Source organism: Oncorhynchus nerka, linkage group LG4 (assembly GCF_034236695.1).
Source record: "Oncorhynchus nerka isolate Pitt River linkage group LG4, Oner_Uvic_2.0, whole genome shotgun sequence".
Lineage (NCBI taxonomy): Eukaryota > Metazoa > Chordata > Actinopteri > Salmoniformes > Salmonidae > Oncorhynchus > Oncorhynchus nerka.
In genome coordinates, this window is record NC_088399.1 from 67442347 (window position 1) to 67465733 (window position 23387).

Genomic DNA, 23387 nt, shown 5'->3' on the forward strand with positions numbered 1-23387 from the left:
GGGCCGCACCCCAGGTGGCGAGTGTAGGCAACAACACATCCGCCACGCTGACCCTCAACACAGAGCCCCTCAGGGGTGCGTGATTAGTTCCCTCCAGTACTCGAAGTGCACCCAAGACTGCATGGTCGCGCACGACTCCAACACCAACTTTCAATTTGCAGACGACACAACAGTGGTAGGCCTGATCACCGACGACAGCCTATAGGGAGGAGGTCAGAGACCTGGCAGTGTGGTGCCAGGACAACATCAGCAAGACAAAGAATCTGATTGTGAACTACAGGAAACGGAGGGCCAAGCACACCCCCATTCCCATTGACAGGGCTGTAGTGGAGCGAGTTGAGAGCTTCAAGCTCCTCGGTGTCCACATCACTAATGATCTATCATGGTCCACACACACCAACACAGTCGTGAAGAGGACACAACAATGCCTCTTCCCACTCAGGAGGCTTAAAAGATTTGGTATGCACCCTCAGATCCTTCAAAAGTTCTACAGCTGCACCATTGAGAGCATATTGACTGGCTGGCATCACCGCTTGGTATGGCAACAGCTTGGCATCCAAAAGCATGGCGCTACAGAGGGTAGTGCATACATCTGCATTGACCCTTTTTGCACTAACTTTTATATCAGACCAAAAAAAGTACATGTACATAATTGTAGGTTGTAAAAGGATACAAACAATTAGATTGGACTCTGACATTAAGCTAGATTTGCACCTGATGGTCCAAAACAAAAACAAACAAAAATTCTACATACTAACCCAAAAATCAAATCTACCCATTGAATGAGAACAGCAGCTACCTATTTCCTATCAGGTCCAGCAGGTCCAAATCTACCATTGCTATGGTGATTTGAAAAAAGGACCCATTAGTTCATGGTATCTTTAAAGTACATGGATATCCTTCAAACATGTCAGGGAAACAAACCCCCTAAACATACACATACCAAGAGACGGATATAGATGCCTGGAGGACACTGTGGGAGTTGTTGCTTCACTTCCCAGCTGTTGAGCTTCAACTCCACCAGACACAGCATGCTGTGGCAGTTGTGGAGTGTCACAAGAGGGAGGCGGTTTGATCTGGCGGTGTAGCGACAGTGGCATCATTAGGTCTCACAATGGTGGAAACATTGTCCATCATTTGGAATTGTGGGAGGTATGTAGTGTATCCCATGAACAGTCAATTGACCTTAGAGCACGTGTTTGTTAGCACCTGATCATTCTAGCTTTTCTGCAGTATTCTGCATAATCGGACTAACCATAGTAGTAATATTCTGCATAGAATATCATAGTACTGATAATCCATCTTCTGCTTTTGGCTTGCTCATCTCCTTATGTCTGGGCCCATTTTTATAAAATGGCAATTGCTGGGTTTAAAACTAATATTGTTGAATGAAGTGTAAATGCTATGCTATGTTTCTGTCACAGACTGCCTCGTGGGACTGTTCGAAGGGGGTAGCAGCAGCTTTTCAGCGAGCCAATCACTCAAAGGTTTTATTTTTTACAAATGTAATGTTGCCATCATGTTGATCCAAAGAGTGTGTTTTAAAAACATTTACTGTCTTTACTCAGCACACTGTTTTTGGTTTGAAATACTGAAATACTGATTTCCCAACATCCTAAAATGGACTTTAATACTGCCAACAACAAAACGGTTCTCATTTCCTGTACTTTATTTGGAGCAGCAATATGATCTTAACGAATCTCCACAAATGAGTCATATGAGGAATTCAGACATTGGCAGCATGAACTCAATGCTAGTTGTTGGATTCCACCAGCCTCCTCAGATGGCATCAGAACCCCTCTATGTCCTCAGGTATACAACAAGAAACAACAACATGATGGATTTGACAGGTGGAGAGGTGAGGGGCTTCTTAAACAATATCATAAGGCAAATGGGACTCATTTATTTTAGGCAGATATGAGTCAAATTGTAGCTGCAGATGCCTTATTTGGTATATCAAGGAAGCTATCCTCAGGCACGACTGTGGAGGGACCCAAATCTGCTGAAAGGTTTTTCTGCAAACAAAGCTCACACATTTGTCTGTGCGGCTCAGAACCTGTCAAATTAGGTACTTTAGATGCTATACAATGAAGTGTCAAAAGTTTATATGTGAGAATAAGACAATATAGTAAGTCTGGCATCACAGATCATGATAAAACACCCAACAGGTTTGATTGGAGATACTTTGGTTGGTCTTGGATTTTGGCTAATATGTCAAGAGAAGACTGGACTCCTTTACAGCCCATTCATGCTAAAAAATAAATGTACTTGATATATCCAGTAATGTCAATCATCTTTACACAGGTTTTTACAGGTACCTTGGACTTCTCAATATTCCCACATGGTGTCTTGATCTGAGAATACCAGGAGCAACTCGGGGACATTTTAGAGTTGGACAATTCAGGATGAATTATCAGTTTGAGATACTTAGTGTACTACTCAACCCTTTTCACACTACTAGTCCAGTGGGGCTGCGCCATGCTGAATTTTGGCCTGGCCCGGTTATGCATTCATTTACCATAAGATTTCTGGAACTGTGCTGCAAAGGAAAGTGAGAATGAAAATAGAGCCAGTACAGTACCCTTTTTTGGATCGGCACAATAGTGGAGAAAATGGTATTGGTTCTCCCTAGATAGGCTACCCAAATACATAAACAATCTTTTATCAGTAGAATATTATAGACAATTGACCTTTTAAAGCAAATCAAATACAAAACAGGCATTTTTGTTGGTGTATTGGAAGGTTTCTGTTCCTTAGAATCCATGGAGGGTATGTAATCTTGCAGAATTCCAATATCTTTGTTACCTCGGTTTTGGCCTAGACCATACTAGTCAATCCCAGATAATGAATCTGCTCATGAGAGGGAAGCGGTTCCAAATTTCAAACAAAAACAAGGTCTGTAGATAGACTACAGAGGATTACGACGGCAGGAATAACGGAATGATTATATTTTTAAATAAGAAAATTACATTTAATAGCTGCAGCTTTTAACCACACTCTGCAAAGCTCTGGATCGCGCAAAGTTACCAATTCGATTGCGTCCATGTTCCAAATTTCTACGCATGATTTAATTTTGACGCGAAAACCTGAAGCCACCCAAAGTTGGAGCTCTTAACCTCACAAGTGCAATCCTCTGGGAGGCTATATCTCGTTGTTCTTACTTGCAACAGTAAACTGACATTCTACATTTATATATATTTTAAAAATATATCTTATTCATCTGCTGAGAAGCTATGCCGAGGTCGAATAGGCAAAAAGAATACAAGCCTGGGGATCTCGTGTTTGCGAAAATGAAGGGTTATCCACATTGGCCCGCGAGGGTAAGCTCCTTCATACTTTTCTTCTTGCTTAACCAAACGCTAATAGTAGGCTTACCTCTTTTTGTTTCTAGTCCACATGCATGTAGGCCTATCTGCTAGATCAGTTCAACGAGGCCTACCCCCTGGTCTTTGCAAAGTTTATTGGCGTATGACTACGTGGTGTGAAATAGGCTAGTGGCATTTTTTTTTTGTACATTCGGTGTTTGATTTTGAGAAATGCGAAATCATTTATTTGTAGTAGTAAACATACTTTTACAGTAACCTAGAAAATGCCGTCCTTATTACTGTTCAGTTCGCAGAGGCACGGTTTAATTTAACCATTGGTACGAGGCCTAGTATAGGCTGTTCGATAGATCCTGGCTTCATGTAAACAAACATGTATAACATCTTCAACTTCGGTAACAAATAGTCTCGAGTAGCCTACGTTTAAGAACAGTTACCACTCGGATATTAGGCTATTCCAAGTCCAACTAGTAGCATTTTACAATGTGAATGTGAGACAAAGTTGAGGCGAGTCGTGAAATGGATTCTTTGAAACACTGTAACCGAGTTTGCTACAATGTGGTAATTCCCGTATGGTTAATATTTGGCGGCAGCGGCGGCGTTTGATTGTCTGGAAGGAATGCATGAGCCTATTGTAACGGTAATGTAAATGTTGTATTTTAGCCTAGACTCCATTCCAAATTAGGGGAAAGTAGGTGATTTATTGTCATTAATGAGAATTGCCATTGTTTATATATATATAAAAAAGAAGTTATATCCTCGGGCAAAGGACAACACACATTGCTTTAATTGGTGCTCTCCCTTCCCGAGGCATTCCAAATCCATTGAAGTGTAATTAACTGTTTCGGCAACGTGAATTAGTTTCAAGTAAATATTCTGCCAATGTATGCAACAACAGCGTTTGGAAACTTCTAAAAGTTTCATTAATTTATTTTCGTCAAAAGTCATGCCAAATTTACCTCTGTAATTTATACTTTTGCACAGTAGCCTCCCCAAAATAACATTGGGAAATGACCAGCTGAAGCAAAAAATAAATAAAAGAAAGTAGTCTTCAGGACAATGTGTTATTTGTTCATTTGTATTAATTGTGCATTGCTCATGATGGCAGTATACTGTACATGACAGAAATTCACAACCATATGCCTAGAGGGCACTGTTACAAAAGTAAGATATAGAGCATGATATCAGAAAGCTCAGAATGGCTGTCAGCCTACGATGACCATAGATACAGGACATGGCTGGTCAGATCCCTGGAACACCATAGCTGTGTCCCACAGAGAAAGATAATGGGTACCTCTCAATTTTATGTAGTCTTAATCTGAAAACAAGGTAGCCTAGGTGTCCTGTGTTGTGTCCCAATAATCTCCTTGCTTCCGAAGTGTGCTCTTGTTCACTTCCCTTCACGGATTTTAAAGTGGCAATATGTAACTTTTTGGGCCACCCTGACCAAATTCTCATAGAAATGTGAGTTATAGATCTATCATTCTACTTGAAAGCAAGTCTAAGAAGTAGAGGTCGACCGATTAATTAGGGCCGATTTCAAGTTTTCATAACAACTGGTAATCAGCATTTTTGGACACCAATTACATTGCATTCCACGAGGAAATTGCGTGGCAGGCTGACCACCTGTTACGCGAGTGCAGCAAGGAGCCAAGGTAAGTTGCTAGCTAGCATTAAACTTATCTTATAAAAAAACAATCAATCTTAACAATCACTAGTTAACTACACATGGTTGATGATATTACTAGGTTAACTAGCTTGTCCTGCATTGCATATAATCAATGCGGTGCCTGTTCATTTTTCATGAATCACAGCCTACTTCGCCAAACGGGTAATGTTTTAACAAAAGCGCATTCGCGAAAAAAGCACAATCGTTGCATGAATGTACCTAACCAATATCAATGCCTTTCTTAAAATCAATACACAGAAGTATATTTTTTGAAACCTGCATATTTAATTAAAAGAGTCATGTTAGCAGGCAATATTAACTAGGGAAATTGTGTCACTTCTCTTGCGTTCATTGCATGCAGAGTCAGGGTATATGCAACAGTTTGGGCCGCCTGGCTCGTTGCAAACTAATTTTCCAGAATTTTACGTAATTATGACATAACATGGAAGGTTGTGCAATGTCACAGACATATTTAGACTTAGGGTTGCCTCCTGTTCGATAAAATACACAACGGTTCTGTATTTCACTGAAAGAATAAATGATAATTTCCGGATTTGACCATATTACTGACCTAAGGCTCATATTTCTGTGTTTATTATATTATTATTATTAAGTCTATGATTTGATAATTGATAGAGCAGTCTGACTGAGTGGTGGGAGACGGCAGCAGGCTCATAAGCATTCATTCAAACTTTACTGCGTTTGCCAGCAGCTCTTAGCAATGCTTGCTTCACAGCTCTGTTTATGACTTCAAGCCTATCAACTTCTGAGATTAGGCTGGTAATACTAAAGTGCCTATTAGAACATCCAATAGTCAAAGGTATTTGAAATACAAATGGTATAGAGAGAAATAGTTGACGCGTCATAATTCCTATAATAACTACAACCTAAAAGTTCTTAACTGCAAATATTGGAGAACTGGTAATATTGAACCACCAGCTTTCATATGTTCTGAACTTTAGCTTTTTTACATGGCACATATTGCACTTTTAATTTCTTCTCCAACACTGTGTTTTTGCATGATTTAAATATGTTCTAGGTGTGCTTTTTTCTATGCTTCCCGTTCTTAATTGTTTTTTGCTACTTTTACTTTCGTTTTTTTTCCCACCAGCCTCAAAGAGCTGAAACAATATTTTGGGTTATGGAAAATGTATTTCACAGCTGTTTAGATAGTGTACAATCTTATTTTGTCACAAACTGAAATTAGTCCACTATTAGTTTTAGCAACCAGAAAATGGTGGTGCAAAAAACCCAAAACATAAGCATGGGAAGCATAGAAATGTTCTATGCCCGCTATATCAACCGCTTCTTAGACTTGCTTTCCATGTGAATGACAGATCTAGAAGTTTGGTCGGGTCGCCCAAAAAGTTACACATTGCATCTTTAAGTAAAAATACTTTAAAGTACTACTTACATTTAAGTCATTTAGCAGACGCTCTTATCCAGAGCGACTTACAAATTGGTGCATTCACCTTATGACATCCAGTGGAGCAGCCACTTTACAATAGTGCATCTAAATCTTTTAAGGGGGGTAGTTTGTGGGGGTATCTGTACTTTACTATTCATATTATTGAATAAGAGAACATCCCTGACTCTGATCTGGCGGACTCACTAAACGCATGCTTTGTTGGAGTGTGCCCTTACTTAAGTATAATTAAAACCAAATACTTTTAGACTTTTACTCAAGTAATATTTTAATGAGTGACTTAAGTTATTTTCTATTAAGGTATCTAAAATTCTACTCAAGTTTGACAATTTTGGACACTTTTTCCACCACTTCACGAGTATCAAGCTATAATGTGAAATTCATATGGCTCAGTAGGTTGGAGATTGGTGCTTAACTTTTGGGTTCAAGTCCTGCAGAATAACCTTGTCGAACATGCCAATCCAAATGTTCTTACTCTATGGCTAGTCTTGGCAAGGTACGCTATATTTGCTCTTACATGTTTGACATGACATCATTGTATCATCTGCTCATCAGAATTGTATGTTGAGTTTGTGGATAAATGGAAATAGAAACAATTCTAATCCTTTGATCTTAGATAGTTTTGAATAAGAAATGTAATTAGAGTACTAATTTAGGCCTACTGCTGAAATGTTCATTTTTAGAATGAGTCTTTCTATTTCTGTGTGTGTATGTTCATGTTGGACACCTCCAAATGTGTAACTACTCCAAAGAATGTGGCAAATGAGCACGCAGAAAAGTATACGCTCACATAAGCATTGGGTAATTAATACATTTGTGCATGATCCCAGATGTGCATGCACATTCATAACACATTCACAGCACGCAAAACAAAAAATCAGTACTATTCCATAAACTAGCCCATAATGCCAAACCTACACACACTGTGTTGTTTTTTATTGTTCAGCACAAAGTGAGTCAGTGAAGAGACCATTTTCACAAAACTAAATGTCAGTCATTTACGCTGTGTGTGTATTTGAGTAACAAAACAAGTGTTGGTCAGTCATTAAAGAACCTGTCGACAACCAGGCCTGTCGAGTGTGAAGTACATTTTTAATTACCTTAATGGAGCACTGGCGTCTTTGTTTACACTGGTCTGTCTCTTCTCTTTGTTTCAGTAGCCAACATTTTTTTTATGTACTTGTTTGTGGTAGCTCCTGCAATTCATAAATCCATATCAGGTACTGGCACAGGTGATATTTAAGAACGGCTGTCCTAGTGCTCCAGTTGCCTTGAGAGATGTGGAGGGTTATCGCCATTAGTTGGTTCTCCCTATTTGATTTCTTAAAAAACAATCCTTTATCTTATATTTGTTTTTGTTTTGCTCCATTTTTTTTTGGTTTGCTTCATATCTTTAAGTTTGGTGTGGGTTTAAATTGTGTTTGCCTCCTCTTGGGCATATTTAGACATGATTGGGGCCTTTAAGTCCCAGTTGGACACCCCATGAGTGTCCTTCTGAAACCCTTTTTGAACCTGTTTAGTTTTGGTTGTTAGTGACTCTTTGTTAGTTCACCTTCTGTTTGAGCTACAGTTTTTGGTTTCTTTCTGGGGGACGTAACAGATGCACTCACTAAAAGATTGCACTCCCTGTTTCCTTCCGCAGATTAATGAGTTACCCGAAGGAGCAGTCAAGTCCCCCTCCAACAAGTACCAAGTGTTCTTCTTTGGGACACATGAGACGTAAGTGAATATGGTTTTTGATGCGACGAATCCTATCACAATTCCAAATGAGCCCCTACCTTCAATACACTTGTGGAGATCTGAGAGAAGTAATATGGTGAAAATACAGACTAGCTTATCAGAGAACAAGTTGGAGCTACCACCATATTGTTTCTTTCGCGTATCAAATTCTCTCCAAATCTCCACAAGTGCATTAGGCGGTTCGTTTGGAATTAGAATTAGCTCCATAGAATAGTAATTTGAAGCTCTGTAGGTTGTTGCATGCGTCAACCTTTGAACTTTCTAAAATTTTGCCATCTCAGTGCATTCCTGGGTCCCAAGGACTTGTTCCCCTATGAGGAGGGCAAGGAGAAGTTTGGCAAGCCCACCAAGAGGAAAGGCTTCAGTGAGGGTCTATGGGAAATTGAGAACAATCCTACGGTGATACACGAACCCGCAGGTTATGAGGTGTGTGTGTGCGTGCTTAGATTATGACGGAAAGGGTCGTGTCTTTCTACCTGCCGACGTGCATGAGCCTTTGTTCCTGTGTGACACATGACATGATTTTAGCCAATATTAAGAAGCTCACCGCACAATGTTTATTTTTCCTTTTCTGGTAACACAAAATCCCTATTACTTTATCATCCATGACGAAAAGTACTCCCAAATACAGATTTACCTATACTCAACCTCAGCAAATACAGGGAGTAATTCACCACATTTTCCTGTCAAAATTATGTTCTTTTCCCTTCAGCTGGCAAAGGAGACCCCAGCAGAGGGGGTGGTGGAGGCAGGTGTGCCGCGAAAGGGGAATGCAGAAGGAAGCAGTGATGAGGACGAAGGGACCCTCATCATCGATGAGAAGACCGACAGGGGAGGGGCCAAGAGGAAAGCTGGGGATTCCGTCGAGGTAAGTGTCAGTCACAAGCAATGTTCCCATTTTTTTCTTTTTACGGCACAGAGCAAATTTCATGTCTGCTGAGCACCAACTTGAACGTTTATAGTGAACACTGAGGCTGTACCCACTTTAAGTTAGTTTTAACAGTCTATTTTATCATAATGTAGACCTACCAGAGTGGCCTACCATCAAAAACAATGGCGAAAATGCATCCCATAACATTTTAATATGGAAATAGCTGTTCTATCATTCAGCCTACAGTAGCAGACAATGTGTGATGTTCAATGAAGGCCTACATTCCATGAGACTTTTAACCTCTTTATCCGCTTGTCCTTCAGACAAGGTGACTGAAAATGTTGTTTGATGCCAGAAACCACTTTACAAAATCAAATGTATTATTATTCCCATAACATTATTACAGAGAATCATACAAATTATGCTACCCTCTGCCTATTGGCTACTTAGCTTATTCAAACCTGTTTCAAAATACAACACTGCCCCTTTAAGACAAAAAAGCCCTTTTACATGGCTCGTTTTTTTAAGATGTCTAGAAATGTATACATTTTGTGCTCGTGTAGGAAGCAATCACTCCCGTATTGCTAACTACAAATGATCTATAACTGGGTTAATAACTCACTAAAGATAAAAGTAACACCCACTCGCCGACAAATTCTCACAAGGAACCCACATCTGCGAACCCTGTATCTCCGTCTCCTCTTCATGCGAATGACTGGCACTGGCCGGTATTGGCGAAGAACTTACTCACAGGCAATGATACCATTTTCTGCTTTAGGCTGCATTATACAGAGTGCATAAAACATTAGGAACACCTGCTCTTTCCATGACACTGTCCAGGTGAAAGCTGTGATTCCTTATTGATGTCACTTGTTAAATCCACTTCAGTCAGTGTAGAGGAAGGGGAGGAGACAGGTTAAAGGAGGCGCTTTAAGCCATGACATGGATTGTGTGTGTGTGTGTGTGTGTGCGCCATTCAGAGGGTGAATGGGCAAGACAAAAGAAAGTTCCTTTGAAAGGGATATGGTAGTAGGTGCCAGGCACACCGGTTTGTGCCAAGAACTGCAACGCTGCAGGGTATTTCATGCTCAATAGTTTCCCATGTGTATCAAGAATGGTCCACCACACAATGGACATCCAGCTAACTTGACACAACTGTGGGAAGCATTGGAGTCAACATGGGCCAGCATCTCTGTGGAACGCTTTCCAATCTAATTGTATTTGTCTCATCCCCCGAATACAACAGGTGTAGGTAGACCTTACAATGAAATGCTTACTTACAAGCCCTTAACCAACAATGCAGTTAAGAAAAATAAGTGTTAAGTAAAAAATAACATGAGTAAAGATCAGCAGTAAAATAACAGTAGTGAGGCTATATACCTAGGGTACCGGTACAGAGCCAATGTGCCGGGGCACAGGATAGTCTATGTAATTTAGGTAATATGTACATGTAGGTAGAAGTAAAGTGACTGCAGGAGCAGATTTCAGGAGGACAAGACACCGTTTTTTTCTTCTGATGACTGATATAAGGGCCTGTACAGTATGTGATAGGCCTATCTGACTTATATGATGGTCATAATGCTTCTTGACTGTGTTATAAAGTGTATTTTCTACAAGGTATTTAAAATATGATGAAAGAATTCATTACAACAAAAAGAACAAAGGATTTAAGAAACAGACTTTCAAACGAAAGGAAACATCTGGGCAGGGTAAAAAACTATAAACAACTTATGTAATAATAAGATAATTCTTCAGATGTTTAATAAATCTAATCATAAATATTATACAATTATTTTAAATACCAATCATGAGTCTTTTTGCATAGCCTCGTCTCAAGCGAGTGCTATTTATACTTTATAAATACTATATATAATGTTGAGTGACCAGTGTAATTTCTCAAAAAGATTGACATGCCATTGGTAGACATTCCAGCAGAACTCGATGCTCCTTTAAAGATGGTATCTGCAGTAGGGGAAACAGTGCCACTGTTAATATACTGTATATGTTTTTGTTTTTTGGGGAGACTAAGCGGAGGTGAGGAGTGTCGCACAGCGTGCAGAACATATTCTGCTGTTTTATCGCGCATGTAGTGATGTCCGAGGGGAATTTCTTATGTTGTTGTTGTTTTGCACTAACTTCTTTGTTATAATATTGCAAATGAACATGGCAGTTTCACCATCAAGCATTCCAGATTTAAGTTTTCAAAATGTCCTAGGACATATTGATGGTTAAACAATAATCACACTCTACAGAGGATGTTAAAGGAAATATAATAAACATTTTATTCCAGAACAGTGGTAGTACAGTAGGGGCCCGAGGGCAGACACTTAATGTGTTGTGAAATCTGTTGATTGTATAGTTATTTTTAAAAATTGAATAACTGCCTTAATTTTACTGGACCCCAGGAAGAGTATCCCTTGGCCACAGCTAATGGGGATCCTTAATAAATACAAATACAAACAGTCACACTGTTGTAATAGTGTGGTGTATACCTTCGTCCGAAAATGCAAACACGACCCTTTTCATGGCAGTGGTTTTTCTACCAAAACCAAGTGTGGATTGCAGTTGCTCCTTAGAGAAGTCCATAGACCTCTTATGTGGTAAGAAAACAAATACCTGAATACATAATTTCACTGAACTATCCCATTACTTTCAAATTTGATTGTATTACGTTTAAAGAATTAATGCCTTTAAAGGCTAGTCGGAATGCCGCCAAAACAAAGCGAAGTGTGAAAATAGTCTGCGTTTTAAAAAGACTGAGGCACTGGAAGAATGTAAAGGTTATGCATGTAACATTTCTAACTCTATCACATACAGCGCCTTTGGAAAGTATTCAAAACCCTTGACTTTTTCCACATTTTGTTAGCTTACAGCCTTATTCTAAAATGTATTAATCTACGCATAATACCTCATAATGACAAAGCAAAAACTTTTTGGCAAACTCCAAGCGGGCTGTCGTGTGCCTTTTTACTGAGGAATGATTGGTGGAGTGCTGCAGAGATGGTTGTCCTTCTGGAAGGTTCTCCCATCTCCACAGACAATCTCTAGAGCTCTGTCAGTGACCATCGGGTTCTTGGTCATCTCCCTGACCAAGGCCCTTCTCTTGGTGGTTTCAAACTTCTTCCATTTAAGAATGATGGCGGCCACTTCTTGGGGACCTTTAATGCTGCAGAAAGGTGTTGGTACCCTTCCGCAGATCTGTGCCTCGACACAATCCTGTCTCGTAGCTCTACGAACAATTCCCCTCGACCTTATGGCTTGTTTTTTTGCTCTGACATGCACTGCCAACTGTGGGACCTTATATAGACACGTGTGCCTTTCTAAATCATGTCCAATCAATTGAATTTACCACAGGTGGACTCCAATCAAGTTGTAGAAACATCTCAAGGATGATCAATGGAAACAGCATGCACATTTTGAGTCTCATAGCAAAGGGTCTGAATGCTTATGTAAATAAGGTATTTATATATAACACATTTGCAAATTATTATTTTTCATAACAGGGTATTGTTTGTAGATTGCTGTTTTAATTTTTAAATTTTTTAGAATAAGGCTGGAACGTAACAATGTGGATAAAGACAAGGGGTCTGAATACTTTCTGAAGGCACTGTATGTAATGAATGAATAAAAATCCACTGGAGAAAAGCTGGCCGGTTCGGCTACATCTCCCTGTTTAATGATTAGTTCTGGTTTGAGAGGTTGACAACGTTAGAAAAACATTAGCATTACAATACTTCCTCATGACCTTGAAACAGTTGTTTTACATCAGTTTTTGTGACAAATCTTCGCTATATTTCTTTTAACATCCTGTATTGTGTGCTTATTATTTTACCATATGTTCTAGGCTATTTTGAGACCTTAATAAGGAGCATCAGGTACTGCTGGAATGTCTACCAATTCATGTCCATCTTTTTGTAAGAAATTACTGGTCACTCAAAACAGATAAAGTATTTCTAATGTATACTTTTTAAAATTTATTTTAATTTTATTTCACCTTTATTTAACCAGGTAGGCAAGTTGAGAACAAGTTCTCATTTACAATTGCGACCTGGCCAAGATAAAGCAAAGCAGTTCGACACAGAGTTACTCATGGAGTAAAACAAACATACAGTCAATAATACAGTATAAACAAGTCTATATACTATGTGAGCAAATGAGGTGAGATAAGGGAGGTAAAGGCAAAAAAAGGCCATGGTGGCAAAGTAAATACAATATAGCAAGTAAAACACTGGAATGGTAGATTTGCAGTGGAAGAATGTGCAAAGTAGAAATAAAAATAATGGGGTGCAAAGGAGCTAAATAAATAACATAAATACAGTAGGGAAAGAGGTAGTTGTTTGGGCTAAATTATAGGTGGGCTATGTACAGGTGCAGTAATCTGTGAGCTGCTCTGACAGTTGGTGCTTAAAGCTAGTGAGGGAGATAAGTGTTTCCAGTTTCAGAGATTTTTGTAGTTCGTTCCAGTCATTGGCAGCAGAGAACTGGAAGGAGAGGCGGCCAAAGAAATAATTGGTTTTGGGGGTGACCAGAGAGATATACCTGCTGGAGCGCGTGCTACAGGTGGGTGATGCTATGGTGACCAGCGAGCTGAGATAAGGGGGTACTTTACCTAGCAGGGTCTTGTAGATGACATGGAGCCAGTTGGTTTGGCGACGAGTATGAAGCGAGGGCCAGTCAACGAGAGCGTACAGGTCGCAATGGTGGGTAGTATATGGGGCTTTGGTGACAAAACGGATTGCACTGTGATAGACTGCATCCAATTTGTTGAGTAGGGTATTGGAGGCTATTTTGTAAATGACATCGCCAAAGTCGAAGATTGGTAGGATGGTCAGTTTTACAAGGGTATGTTAGGCAGCATGAGTGAAGGATGCTTTGTTGCGAAATAGGAAGCCAATTCTAGATTTTACTTTGCATTGGAGATGTTTGATGTGGGTCTGGAAGGAGAGTTTACAGTCTAACCAGACACCTAGGTATTTGTAGTTGTCCACGTAAGTCCGAGCCATCCAGAGTAGTGATGCTGGATAGGCGGGCAGGTGCAGGCAGCGATCGGTTGAAGAGCATGCATTTAGTTTTACTTGTATTTAAGAGCAATTGGAGGCCACAGAAGGAGAGTTGTATGGCATTGAAGCTTGCCTCGCCCTCACTTTAGATGAAGCCACGCAAAAATACATAGCTAATGATTAAATGGCATATAAGGACCTATATTATACATATAAATGATCCTATGGATCATTACTACATACTTTAGAAGTTTATAAATATGTGAATAGCTAGCTTACTAACATTAACAAATGTTGGAGTACTGATTTTAATTAATAAACAATTTACTAATCCATTATAAATGCTTTACTACAAGGTGATATTATAAAGTGCTGCCAAATAAATAGGAAAGGTGCAGGTGTGGGTCACTTTGCTATTCGTAAAGAAATTGTTATTACATGGTATTTTAAAGGTTTTTAAGAGGTTGTTTATTTGAATCAGTAAAGAAAACGTAAGAAAGTAAGCAATCGTGTATGTTTGCCGACTTGTGGAAACATGGCACTTGAATAAGGGTCATGTGTCTTTCTCTCTGAAGAGCTCTCCTAAACGACCTAAGGACACAGAGTGCAAAGGTGACTCGAAGGTGGATAGCAAGAAGTCTGACACCGAGCTGAAGCTCAATGACAAGGCAGGGCCTAAGCCCACAGCTCTGTCTTCTGCAGGTGAACCAAAGCCAGAGAGCCAAGCAAAACCACCGACCGAGGCCCAATTAACATCAGAGAAGGTGAGGGAAGCTGTCTTTTACACGTTGAGTTACAGAGACATAAAACAACAACACAAAATAATAATGAATGTACCCTTCACTGTGTTTTACACCAACCTCCTGTTTGGAGAATATCTATTAATTTGGTCATACTTCAGGGCTGACAACAGGGTGAGTTTTCCAAACGCCTTGTAGCTAATATGGCCTGTTATTTCTCTTGACAATCTTCTGTGCTTGAATTAACGCAATTCAAATTAAGCACTTTGCTGTCCTACGCGAGCTGTGTCATGAAGAGATGTGTTGTACTGTGCTGGCAACGAGGTTTTTGAGAAACTCACCCCTGATCCACTTAACTTTGAATAGTTAGTGGTGTTTGGTTATTTCAACATGATTTAAAAACATAAATTACTGATGCAATGTAACATTTTCTCCATGCTTTTCTTTCAGCCTGTGACTGACAGTGCATAACCGCAACCCTCCGAGGATGACCAAGGACCCGTGGTTCTTTTCCATGGAATTTTGGGCATCAACATAATTAGCTAATCTTTGAATGCTAGGTTTCTGCTGTTATTAAGTAACTGGAAAGTGTTAAGACCTATATAGAAATTGTACAGGCAAAACAAACTTACTTGCCAGTTGGGGGTATTGAATATCCCAGGATTTAAATTGTTGTCAAACCAATAGTGAGGAGAAATGCAATGCTCAAGAGGAAATGGGTTTCGGATGTATACATTTTTTTTTTTAAGTGCAATTATGAAGTCTAGCTGCTAGGTGTCAAAATGCATTACAGTTTAGAGAGTACACACGCCCGCCGGTTTCTTAACAATCTGAACATAAGCAAACAAAAACACAATTTTGGGGAAAATCTTTTGAACATGACATTTATAATGCTTTTCCATTTGACATGAGAATCCTGCTTATCCTGTTTTAAATACGTTTTTAGTTTTGTGGTTTGTTGGTTTGAGAATATTAGATAGCTTTTTATCTATGACGGTGTGCTTTATAAAAATAACACATCTTTATGTTCTTGGCTTTAAGGTGTGTACAGTGCATTCGGAAAGTATTCAGACCCCTCCACATTTTACATTATAGCCTTATTCTAAAATGGATTAAATAGTTTTTTCCCCTCTTCAATCTACACACAATACCTCATAATGACAAAGAAAAAAACAGGTTGTTTTGAAATTTTTGCAAATGTATTAACAAATAAATACGTATCACATTTACATAAGTATTCAGACCCTTTACTCAGTACTTTGTTGAAGCACCTTTGGCAGCGATTACAGCCTTGAGTCGTCTTGGGTATGATGCTACAAACTTGGCACACCTGTATTTGGGAAGTTTCTCCCCTTCTTCTCTGCAGATCCTCTCAAGTTCTGTCCGGTTGGATGGAGAGCGTCGCTGTACAGCTATTTTCAGGTCTCTCCAGAAATGTTCGGTTTTAAGTCCAGGCTCTGGCTGGGCCACTCAAGGACATTTGGAGAATTGTCCCGAAGCCATTCCTGCGTTATCTTGGTAGGTGAACCTTCACCCCAGTCTGAGGTCCTGTGCACTCGGGAGCATGTTTTAATCAAGGATCCCCCTGTACTCTGCTCCGTTCATCTTTCTCTCGATCCTGACTAGTCTCCCAGTCCCTGCCGCTGAAAAACATCCTCACAGCATAATGCTGCCACCACCGTGCTTCACCGTAGCGATGGTGCCAGGTTTATTCCAGATGTGACACTTGGCCTTCTAGCCAAAGAGTTCAAACTTTGTTTCATCAGACCAGAGAATCTTGTTTCTGATGGTCTGAGAGTTATTTAGGTGCCTCCAAGCAGGCTGTCATGTGCCTTTTACTGAGGAGTGGCTTCCGTCTGGCCACTACCATAAAGGTCTGATTTGGTGGAGTGCTGCAGAGATGGTTGTCCTTCTGGAAGGTTCTCCCATCTCCACAGAGGAACTCTGGAGCTCTATAAGAGTGACCATTGGATTCTTGGTCACCTCCCTGACCAAGGCCCTTCTCCCCCAATTGCTCAGTTTGGCAGGGCAGCCAGCTCTAGGAAGATTCTTGGTGGTTCCAAACTTTTAAGAAGATGGCCACTGGGTTCTTGGGGACCTTCAATGCTGCAGAAATGTTTTTGTGCCCTTCCCCAGACCTGTGCCTCGACAAAACCCTATCTCGGAGCTCTACTGACAATTCCGTCGACCTAATGGCTTGGCTTTTGCTCAGACATGCACTGTCAACTGTGGGACCTTATATAGACAGGTGTGTGCCTTTCCAAATCATGTCCAATCAATTGAATTTATCACAGGTGGACTCCAAGTTGTAGAAACATCTCAAGGATGACCAATGCAAACAGGATGACCCTGAGCTCAATTTCGAGTGTCGTAGCACATGGTCTGAATACTTTTGTAAATAAGGTATTTCTGTTTTTAATATTTTATACATTTGCAAACATTTCTAAAATCCTGTTTCACTTTGACATTGTGGGGTATTGTGTGTAGATTAATGAGACAAAAATAATATTTAATACATTTTAGAATAAGGCTGTAACGTAACAAAATGTGGAAAAAGTCAAGGGGTCTTACTACTCTCCAAATGCACTGTACATAATAGTAATTGTACTTACGTTTTTCCTCGGCCTGACTTTGAAATAGGGGATGTATTTTCTTACTCGTGGTGTTTCACTTTTAAGATATTTAACTTTTCTTAGATCACTAGCAAGTTGTCGCTAGCAAAACTATCGCTTTAAAGCTACATAACATGTTGCATGCTGCCTGTACATGGGAGGTGACCAAATGTCTTCATTGACACTTAGATCCCATAGAATTAACTTTTTATTGAATGTCACAAATCTATTCACATAAACACAAGAGAACAAAACCACTTTGCAAAGCCCTGTCTTAACCTGTTACACTCATACCTGTATATTGGTTGAAAAATGCCTGCTAAGCAACTAAATTGGAATGCAGTGGCTATAGAGTAACATGCTATAAATGACGTCAGAGCTCAGGTTCTGTGCTTCACAGTGCTGTATGGGTTTTGACTGACAGCCGTTCTAAACTTGAGTACTGCACACGAGAGAGAAGTTGCCCCCATCCCTCCCGCTAATTGGATAACTTTGGCAAATTTGTCTGAGTGAGGGAAATGCTTTACATTTTAAGAGGACTCAGTGTATTTTGAAAGATGAGATGTTGACGATAATAAATACTGTTTTGATGTCCATCAAGCAAGCCAAACACCCGTGAGTCCAAATGTGCACCTCACATTTCCATATCGTAAAACTCATGTCATATACAGGGTCAACGTTTATGATCACTATGTTGGATGTACAGTTACAAGATGACATGGCGTCATACCCTGGGTGGTTCTGAACAGAATGAGCCTGTGTTTGTCTATTGTGAAGCAAGTTTGCTGCAGTTCACGCAACTGAATGCACTTGACTCCTTTTCTATGCACACCAAAATTACTATCCGTTTCTCTGAATTGCCTTGTGAAAGCCTAACGTTGTAAGATTGTACTTTATAACTTAGCTAGTGATGTTGGCAATAGAACAAGCTTTCAAATTATGCCCACCTGACCCAGATTTCAAATGATAATGGTCTGTTTTTGGATTGCATAAACAGTAATTGTGTGATGGCGTGGATGCAAGGTTGTGTTCCAAACAAAACGACTACAAGTGTGCTTGCTCTAGTTCCTCAATGGCACAGCTAGGAGAGCTTAAAAAAAAGCACCCTATAGTTGACGACTCTTCTTTGAGTCATACAAGTGCATCGGAATGACTTAGTAACTGTGCACACTTTGGAAAGGTGTTTGGCCACATGGAGGCACCAGATAGTCCTCTCACTCAAACCCTTATGTTGCACCTACCCCACATTTTCCAGGAATATTCTTATGTTACTGGATGTATCCAGAGTATTTTCAGATTTTATCAACAAATGTGGCAAAGTACAGTAAACGTAAAATGCACATAAAATCAAGTGTAATGTTTGGATTCAGTCTTGTCAGGTAAACTGTTATCCTCAACTTTTGGTCAAATTATTTCCATCTTCTATCTGTTCACTTTCACTTGCTACCATGTTTATGCATTTGGTTGTCATGTTTCTTCTGTAAGAAACATTCCAATTCAGCCCTATCAAATTCCCACATGGAAAGAGTTCAGGGAAAACTATATTTCAGAAAATACCCCAAAATGAAATGTGCATTCTTAAAAAGCAAGAAAAACATTCCTGGATGTCTTGTGAAACTGTTGGTATTAACCAGTGACATGTTTTGAAGGAGCACAGTACTTTCAGGTGTGTAATATGATTAGGAAGGACATTGTTCTATGGCAGGGGCATTCAATCCTACCCAGGAGGTCTGGAGTACTGCTGGTTTTCAGTTCTACCTGATAATAAATTGCACCTACCTGGTGTCCCAGGTTTTAATCAGTCCCTGATTAGAGGGAAGGAATATTACTTTTTTTTTTAAAGCAGTGGAAGTGGCTTCAAGGTTCAGATTTGAATATGAGGGTTTTATGGTAAGGTATCGCTCATGTCTTAAATATATTTCTTGATAGTTCATGTTAATATCCACTGCACTGTTCATTTGTCCATACATGTACAATGTCATCCATCTTTTATGGTGCTTTAATGGTGACAATGTAATGAGAAGGACATCAGCCAATGTCCAACAAGATGGTGTCCTGGTTATTGTGATATTGGGCCACTTGTGAAAACATAACACTTCAACACTGTGTAGACGACCTGTCTGGGTACATGGTTGTTACGTTTCTGATTTGGTAATTGCTCTGCTTTTTTATGATACTATTCACTGTGGGACATGCTTTGAGTGTGTACTGTGTTACCTTGATATTTCGGTGTGAGTGACTTGTCCTTCAAACCTTTTGAACTGGAGCAAAGATACCTTTTTGATTGAGTATTGTCCTATGATTTTGGATGCTAAACCAAATTTTGAAAGATTTATTTTACTTTTAGCTTGTAAGAATAACCCTTTTGTTGATGTTTGAAATTCAATATGGTTTTTATTTCGGGGAGCCCTTTCTCACATTTTATTGGTCCCTCCCTTATTTGTATGTTATTTGTAATTGTCATTGTGGGGGATCCCTGTGTATTCTGGTTTGTATGATTGGATGTCATTCATTCGTTGTGGCCCATGTTTGGTGAAATCCATATCTGCATTCAATCAGGTCTTTCGAACTCCATAAGTCATTCATTGACTCGTTTTGAAAACCACGACTCACAGGGGCGCTGCAGGACCAGGCCTTAGAACTGCTGTAAGTTTGTACTGAATATGGCCCAGACCTTTCCTTGAGCCTTTCTTTTCAACTGCTAGACTGTCACTCATTCATAGATAACGTTGTATGCTGACTGACCTACTACATGATTCTGGAGCTTTCATTATTTTTCCCTTCTACATTTCAACTTTTAAAACCTAATGCTGTCAGAACGATTCCAAATGTTTTTTTGGGTCATTGCCACATCCTCACCACCTTTGCAATTCACAGTGGACGTAAAGAGAAAAAAAATGGCCTGATTGTCAGTTCGCCACGCTTCTCGCTTGGTTCTTCCATTGTAGCTAGCCACCAGTCCATTTGGTTAAACTCAATAAACATGTTGATGACAAAATGAGGCCACCTGCCTGTCATGTTTTGTAACTTTTTCTATGTTCCTGTGATTGTGAACTTATGTCAGGACACCTACCCAGCAGTGCCTTTCTTAACAATGTGCACATTCCTCTCTAATCATTCAACCTGGACATTAACGTTCATCCCACCCAATTTAGTGGCCTTGTGGTTAGTGTCCGCCCTGAGATTGGAAGGTTGAGAGTTCAATCCCTGCATCTCTGCTTGGCACTCAGCATAAAGGAGCTGGATCTGGGTGAGGCCCTGTGATAGACTAGCATCCTTTCCAGGGGTGTACTTGTACATTAAGCTGCCTCACGCTACAGAAACAGGAGATGGGCTCCTGACCTATGAGCTGTTCCGGCTCACACAAGCAAAGGCTCGTGCCAGCTACTTCCTTACCACCGCTGCCACTAAATATATTAGATGGTGGATGCAAGAAGGCAGGCATATCTTTTACTGGAAAGTCCACTATCTGACAGTGCCATTAACTTCCTGTCAAAGCATTTTCCTATTTATCCTGTGAAATGGGTAAACCTAAATTTATGAACCCATTGAAATCACTTAAGACTAAAGTGTATTTATGAGAGTCTTTGTAGAGCCCCACAGTGGAGGTGTCGTAATACCAATAAAACCTAAACAAACCTAAACCTAAACAAATGCTTCCAATCGTTTATCCGCTGTTCATTTTGACTTGGTTGTTATGTTTTGATAACCAGCAATCTCTCTTGGACAAGGCAACTTTTTGTTAATATATTCAGCTCTATTTACTCTGAATCGAAAATGCTTATTAGCGTCGAAGTAGACATGCAAAACTACAAATCCCTGCAAGCTCTTGCACGTCATCTCTAGCAGACAACTTTGCTAACAGGTATTGTGTCAGTTTAAAACTTGCACAGAATTGTCCATTTTAAACACATTTTGCCAAGTTATTTATGACTACATTTAGCTAACATTGGATAGTTCATCCAGAGATTCTTACCTTTGCCTCGATTCGGCAGTCTCGTCCAGATCATCATCATCGCATTTGTAGTTCTTTATGATAGCCTAATTAGCGTTTCATTTTTCTGGGTAAATGCACACAAATATATTGATAAAAGTCACCTAGTCCTAGAGAGGTTTACATAGTTATCAAAACTTCACTGCAGGGTAAGCCTAGCTGAAACACCGCCCTATGTGAAGAATGAGTGGTGGGAAAACAATGGAACAGTTTCCCTGCCATTTATTATGACTCATTCTGTTGTACATTATAAGGTTCTCACAGTCACCTTTTGTTTTGACCCGACAATACCAAAGGAATTAAATGAGACTGGGTTACATTCAAATCAAAGGTAAACATTTATAGCAATAGTTGGGTTTGTACCCACGTGTACCCATGTCCATTGGAGCTTATGTCCAATGCCTTAACCACTCGGTCATCCTGCTGTTACCAAAAGACTAAAAAGTGCCGAGTCAAAGTGGACATAGTCATTTATTTTGGATTTGATTCACACAAACTTCAAATCAGAGTTTATTACATCCAAATCAAAGCTAAACTTGTTACCAGGAGAGGGGTTCGAATCCATATGTCCACTGGAGCTTAAGTCCAACGCCTTAACCTCTCATTATCCTGATGTAGCTCAAATATACTCAAGAGCCCAGCCAAAGTGGAAAAAGGGGTCATAGACATTTCTTTCAGCCTTTATCCACATAAAATACAAATGAGCAAAAGGAGGGTTGATTACATCCAAATCATACCAGGAGTGGGGTTTGAACCCTCGAGGACATTTATCCATTGGATCTTAATCCAACGTCTTAACCTCCCCGGCCATCCTAGTTTTAATAAAGTACAATCAAGACCCTAGTCAAAATGGAATAAGGAGCACACAATATCTAAATGAGACTTGATTACATCTAAATCAAAGGTACATTTCTACCAGGAGTGGGGTTCAAACCCACATGTCCATTGGATCTTAAATCCAACGCCTTAGCCATTCTGGTGTTAATAAAGTATAATCAAGAGCCCAGTGAAAGGGAAATAAAAGGACACAGATTTTTGGCTTTGAGCCAGGCGATATCTAAATGATTACATCTAAATAAAAGTTCAACTTTATACCAGAATGGGGTTTTAAACAACCAAGAACATTCTTCAGTTCGATCATGAGTCTTAAGGCCTTAACCACACTGCCATCCAGGTGTTTTATAAAGGATAAACACCTAAAGTGCTGAGTCAAAATGGAGTAACTTGTCATAGTCGTTTCTTTCAGTTTTAATCCACACTAAATGCAAATTAATAAAATGAGGGTTGATTACATCCCTATAAACGTCTTACCGGAGTGGGGATTGAACACACACGTAGGCCATTGGATTTTGATTCCAACACCTTCACCTCTCTGCCATCCATTGTCAATTCTTTCAGCCTTAACCCATACTAATTTTAAATGAGGGTTGATTACGTCCATATTAAAATTCTTCCAAGAGTGGGGTTTGAACGCACATGTCGTCCATTGGATTTGAATTCCAATTCTAAACCTCTCAGCCATCCTGGTATAAATAAAGTACTTTCAAGAGCCCATTCAAAGTGGAATAAGGAGCACATAGTCAGCTATTTTGGCTTTGAGCTAGACAATATCTAAATGAGACTTGTTTACATCCAAATAAAACTCTACCAGAAGGGGGTTTGGAACCAACAAGAGGAATCAATTATTTCATATCAACACCTTAACCACTCAGCCATCTAGGTGTTTCTAAATGATAAAAAAGAGCACGGAGGCCGATATTTTTGCTTTGATCAGGACAATATCTAAAAGTGACTTTATTACATTCAAAGTAAGCTTTTAGCCAGGAATTGGGTTGGGACCCACGAGAACAACCTGTTCCTTGGAGTTTTATTCCAACATCTAAACCACTCAGCCATCCTGGTGTAGATAAAGCACGATCAAGAGCCCAATGAAATTGGAATGAGGAGCACACAGTCAGTTATTTTGGCTTTGAGTCAGAAAATATCTAAATGAGACTTGTTGATATGCAAAT

The 23387-nt window shown here is 39.7% G+C and overlaps 1 protein-coding gene across 2 annotated transcripts; it reads left to right on the plus strand.

The window, feature by feature from the left end:
* The first annotated feature begins 2751 nt into the window (after positions 1-2751).
* On the plus strand, positions 2752-20382 carry LOC115128489 (hepatoma-derived growth factor-like). Of its 2 annotated transcripts, none has more exons than XM_029658358.2 (6): positions 2752-3320; positions 8061-8137; positions 8440-8584; positions 8871-9026; positions 14605-14793; positions 15220-20382. In XM_029658358.2, exons 1-6 carry the CDS (start codon positions 3234-3236, stop codon positions 15238-15240), a joined length of 675 nt encoding a protein of 224 aa, XP_029514218.2. In that variant the 5' UTR covers positions 2752-3233; the 3' UTR covers positions 15241-20382. The 2 variants fall into 2 exon arrangements, with proteins under 2 accessions (XP_029514218.2, XP_029514219.2); XM_029658359.2 differs by lacking the exon at positions 2752-3320 and adding an exon at positions 3369-3963.
* Positions 20383-23387: the final 3005 nt, after the last annotated feature.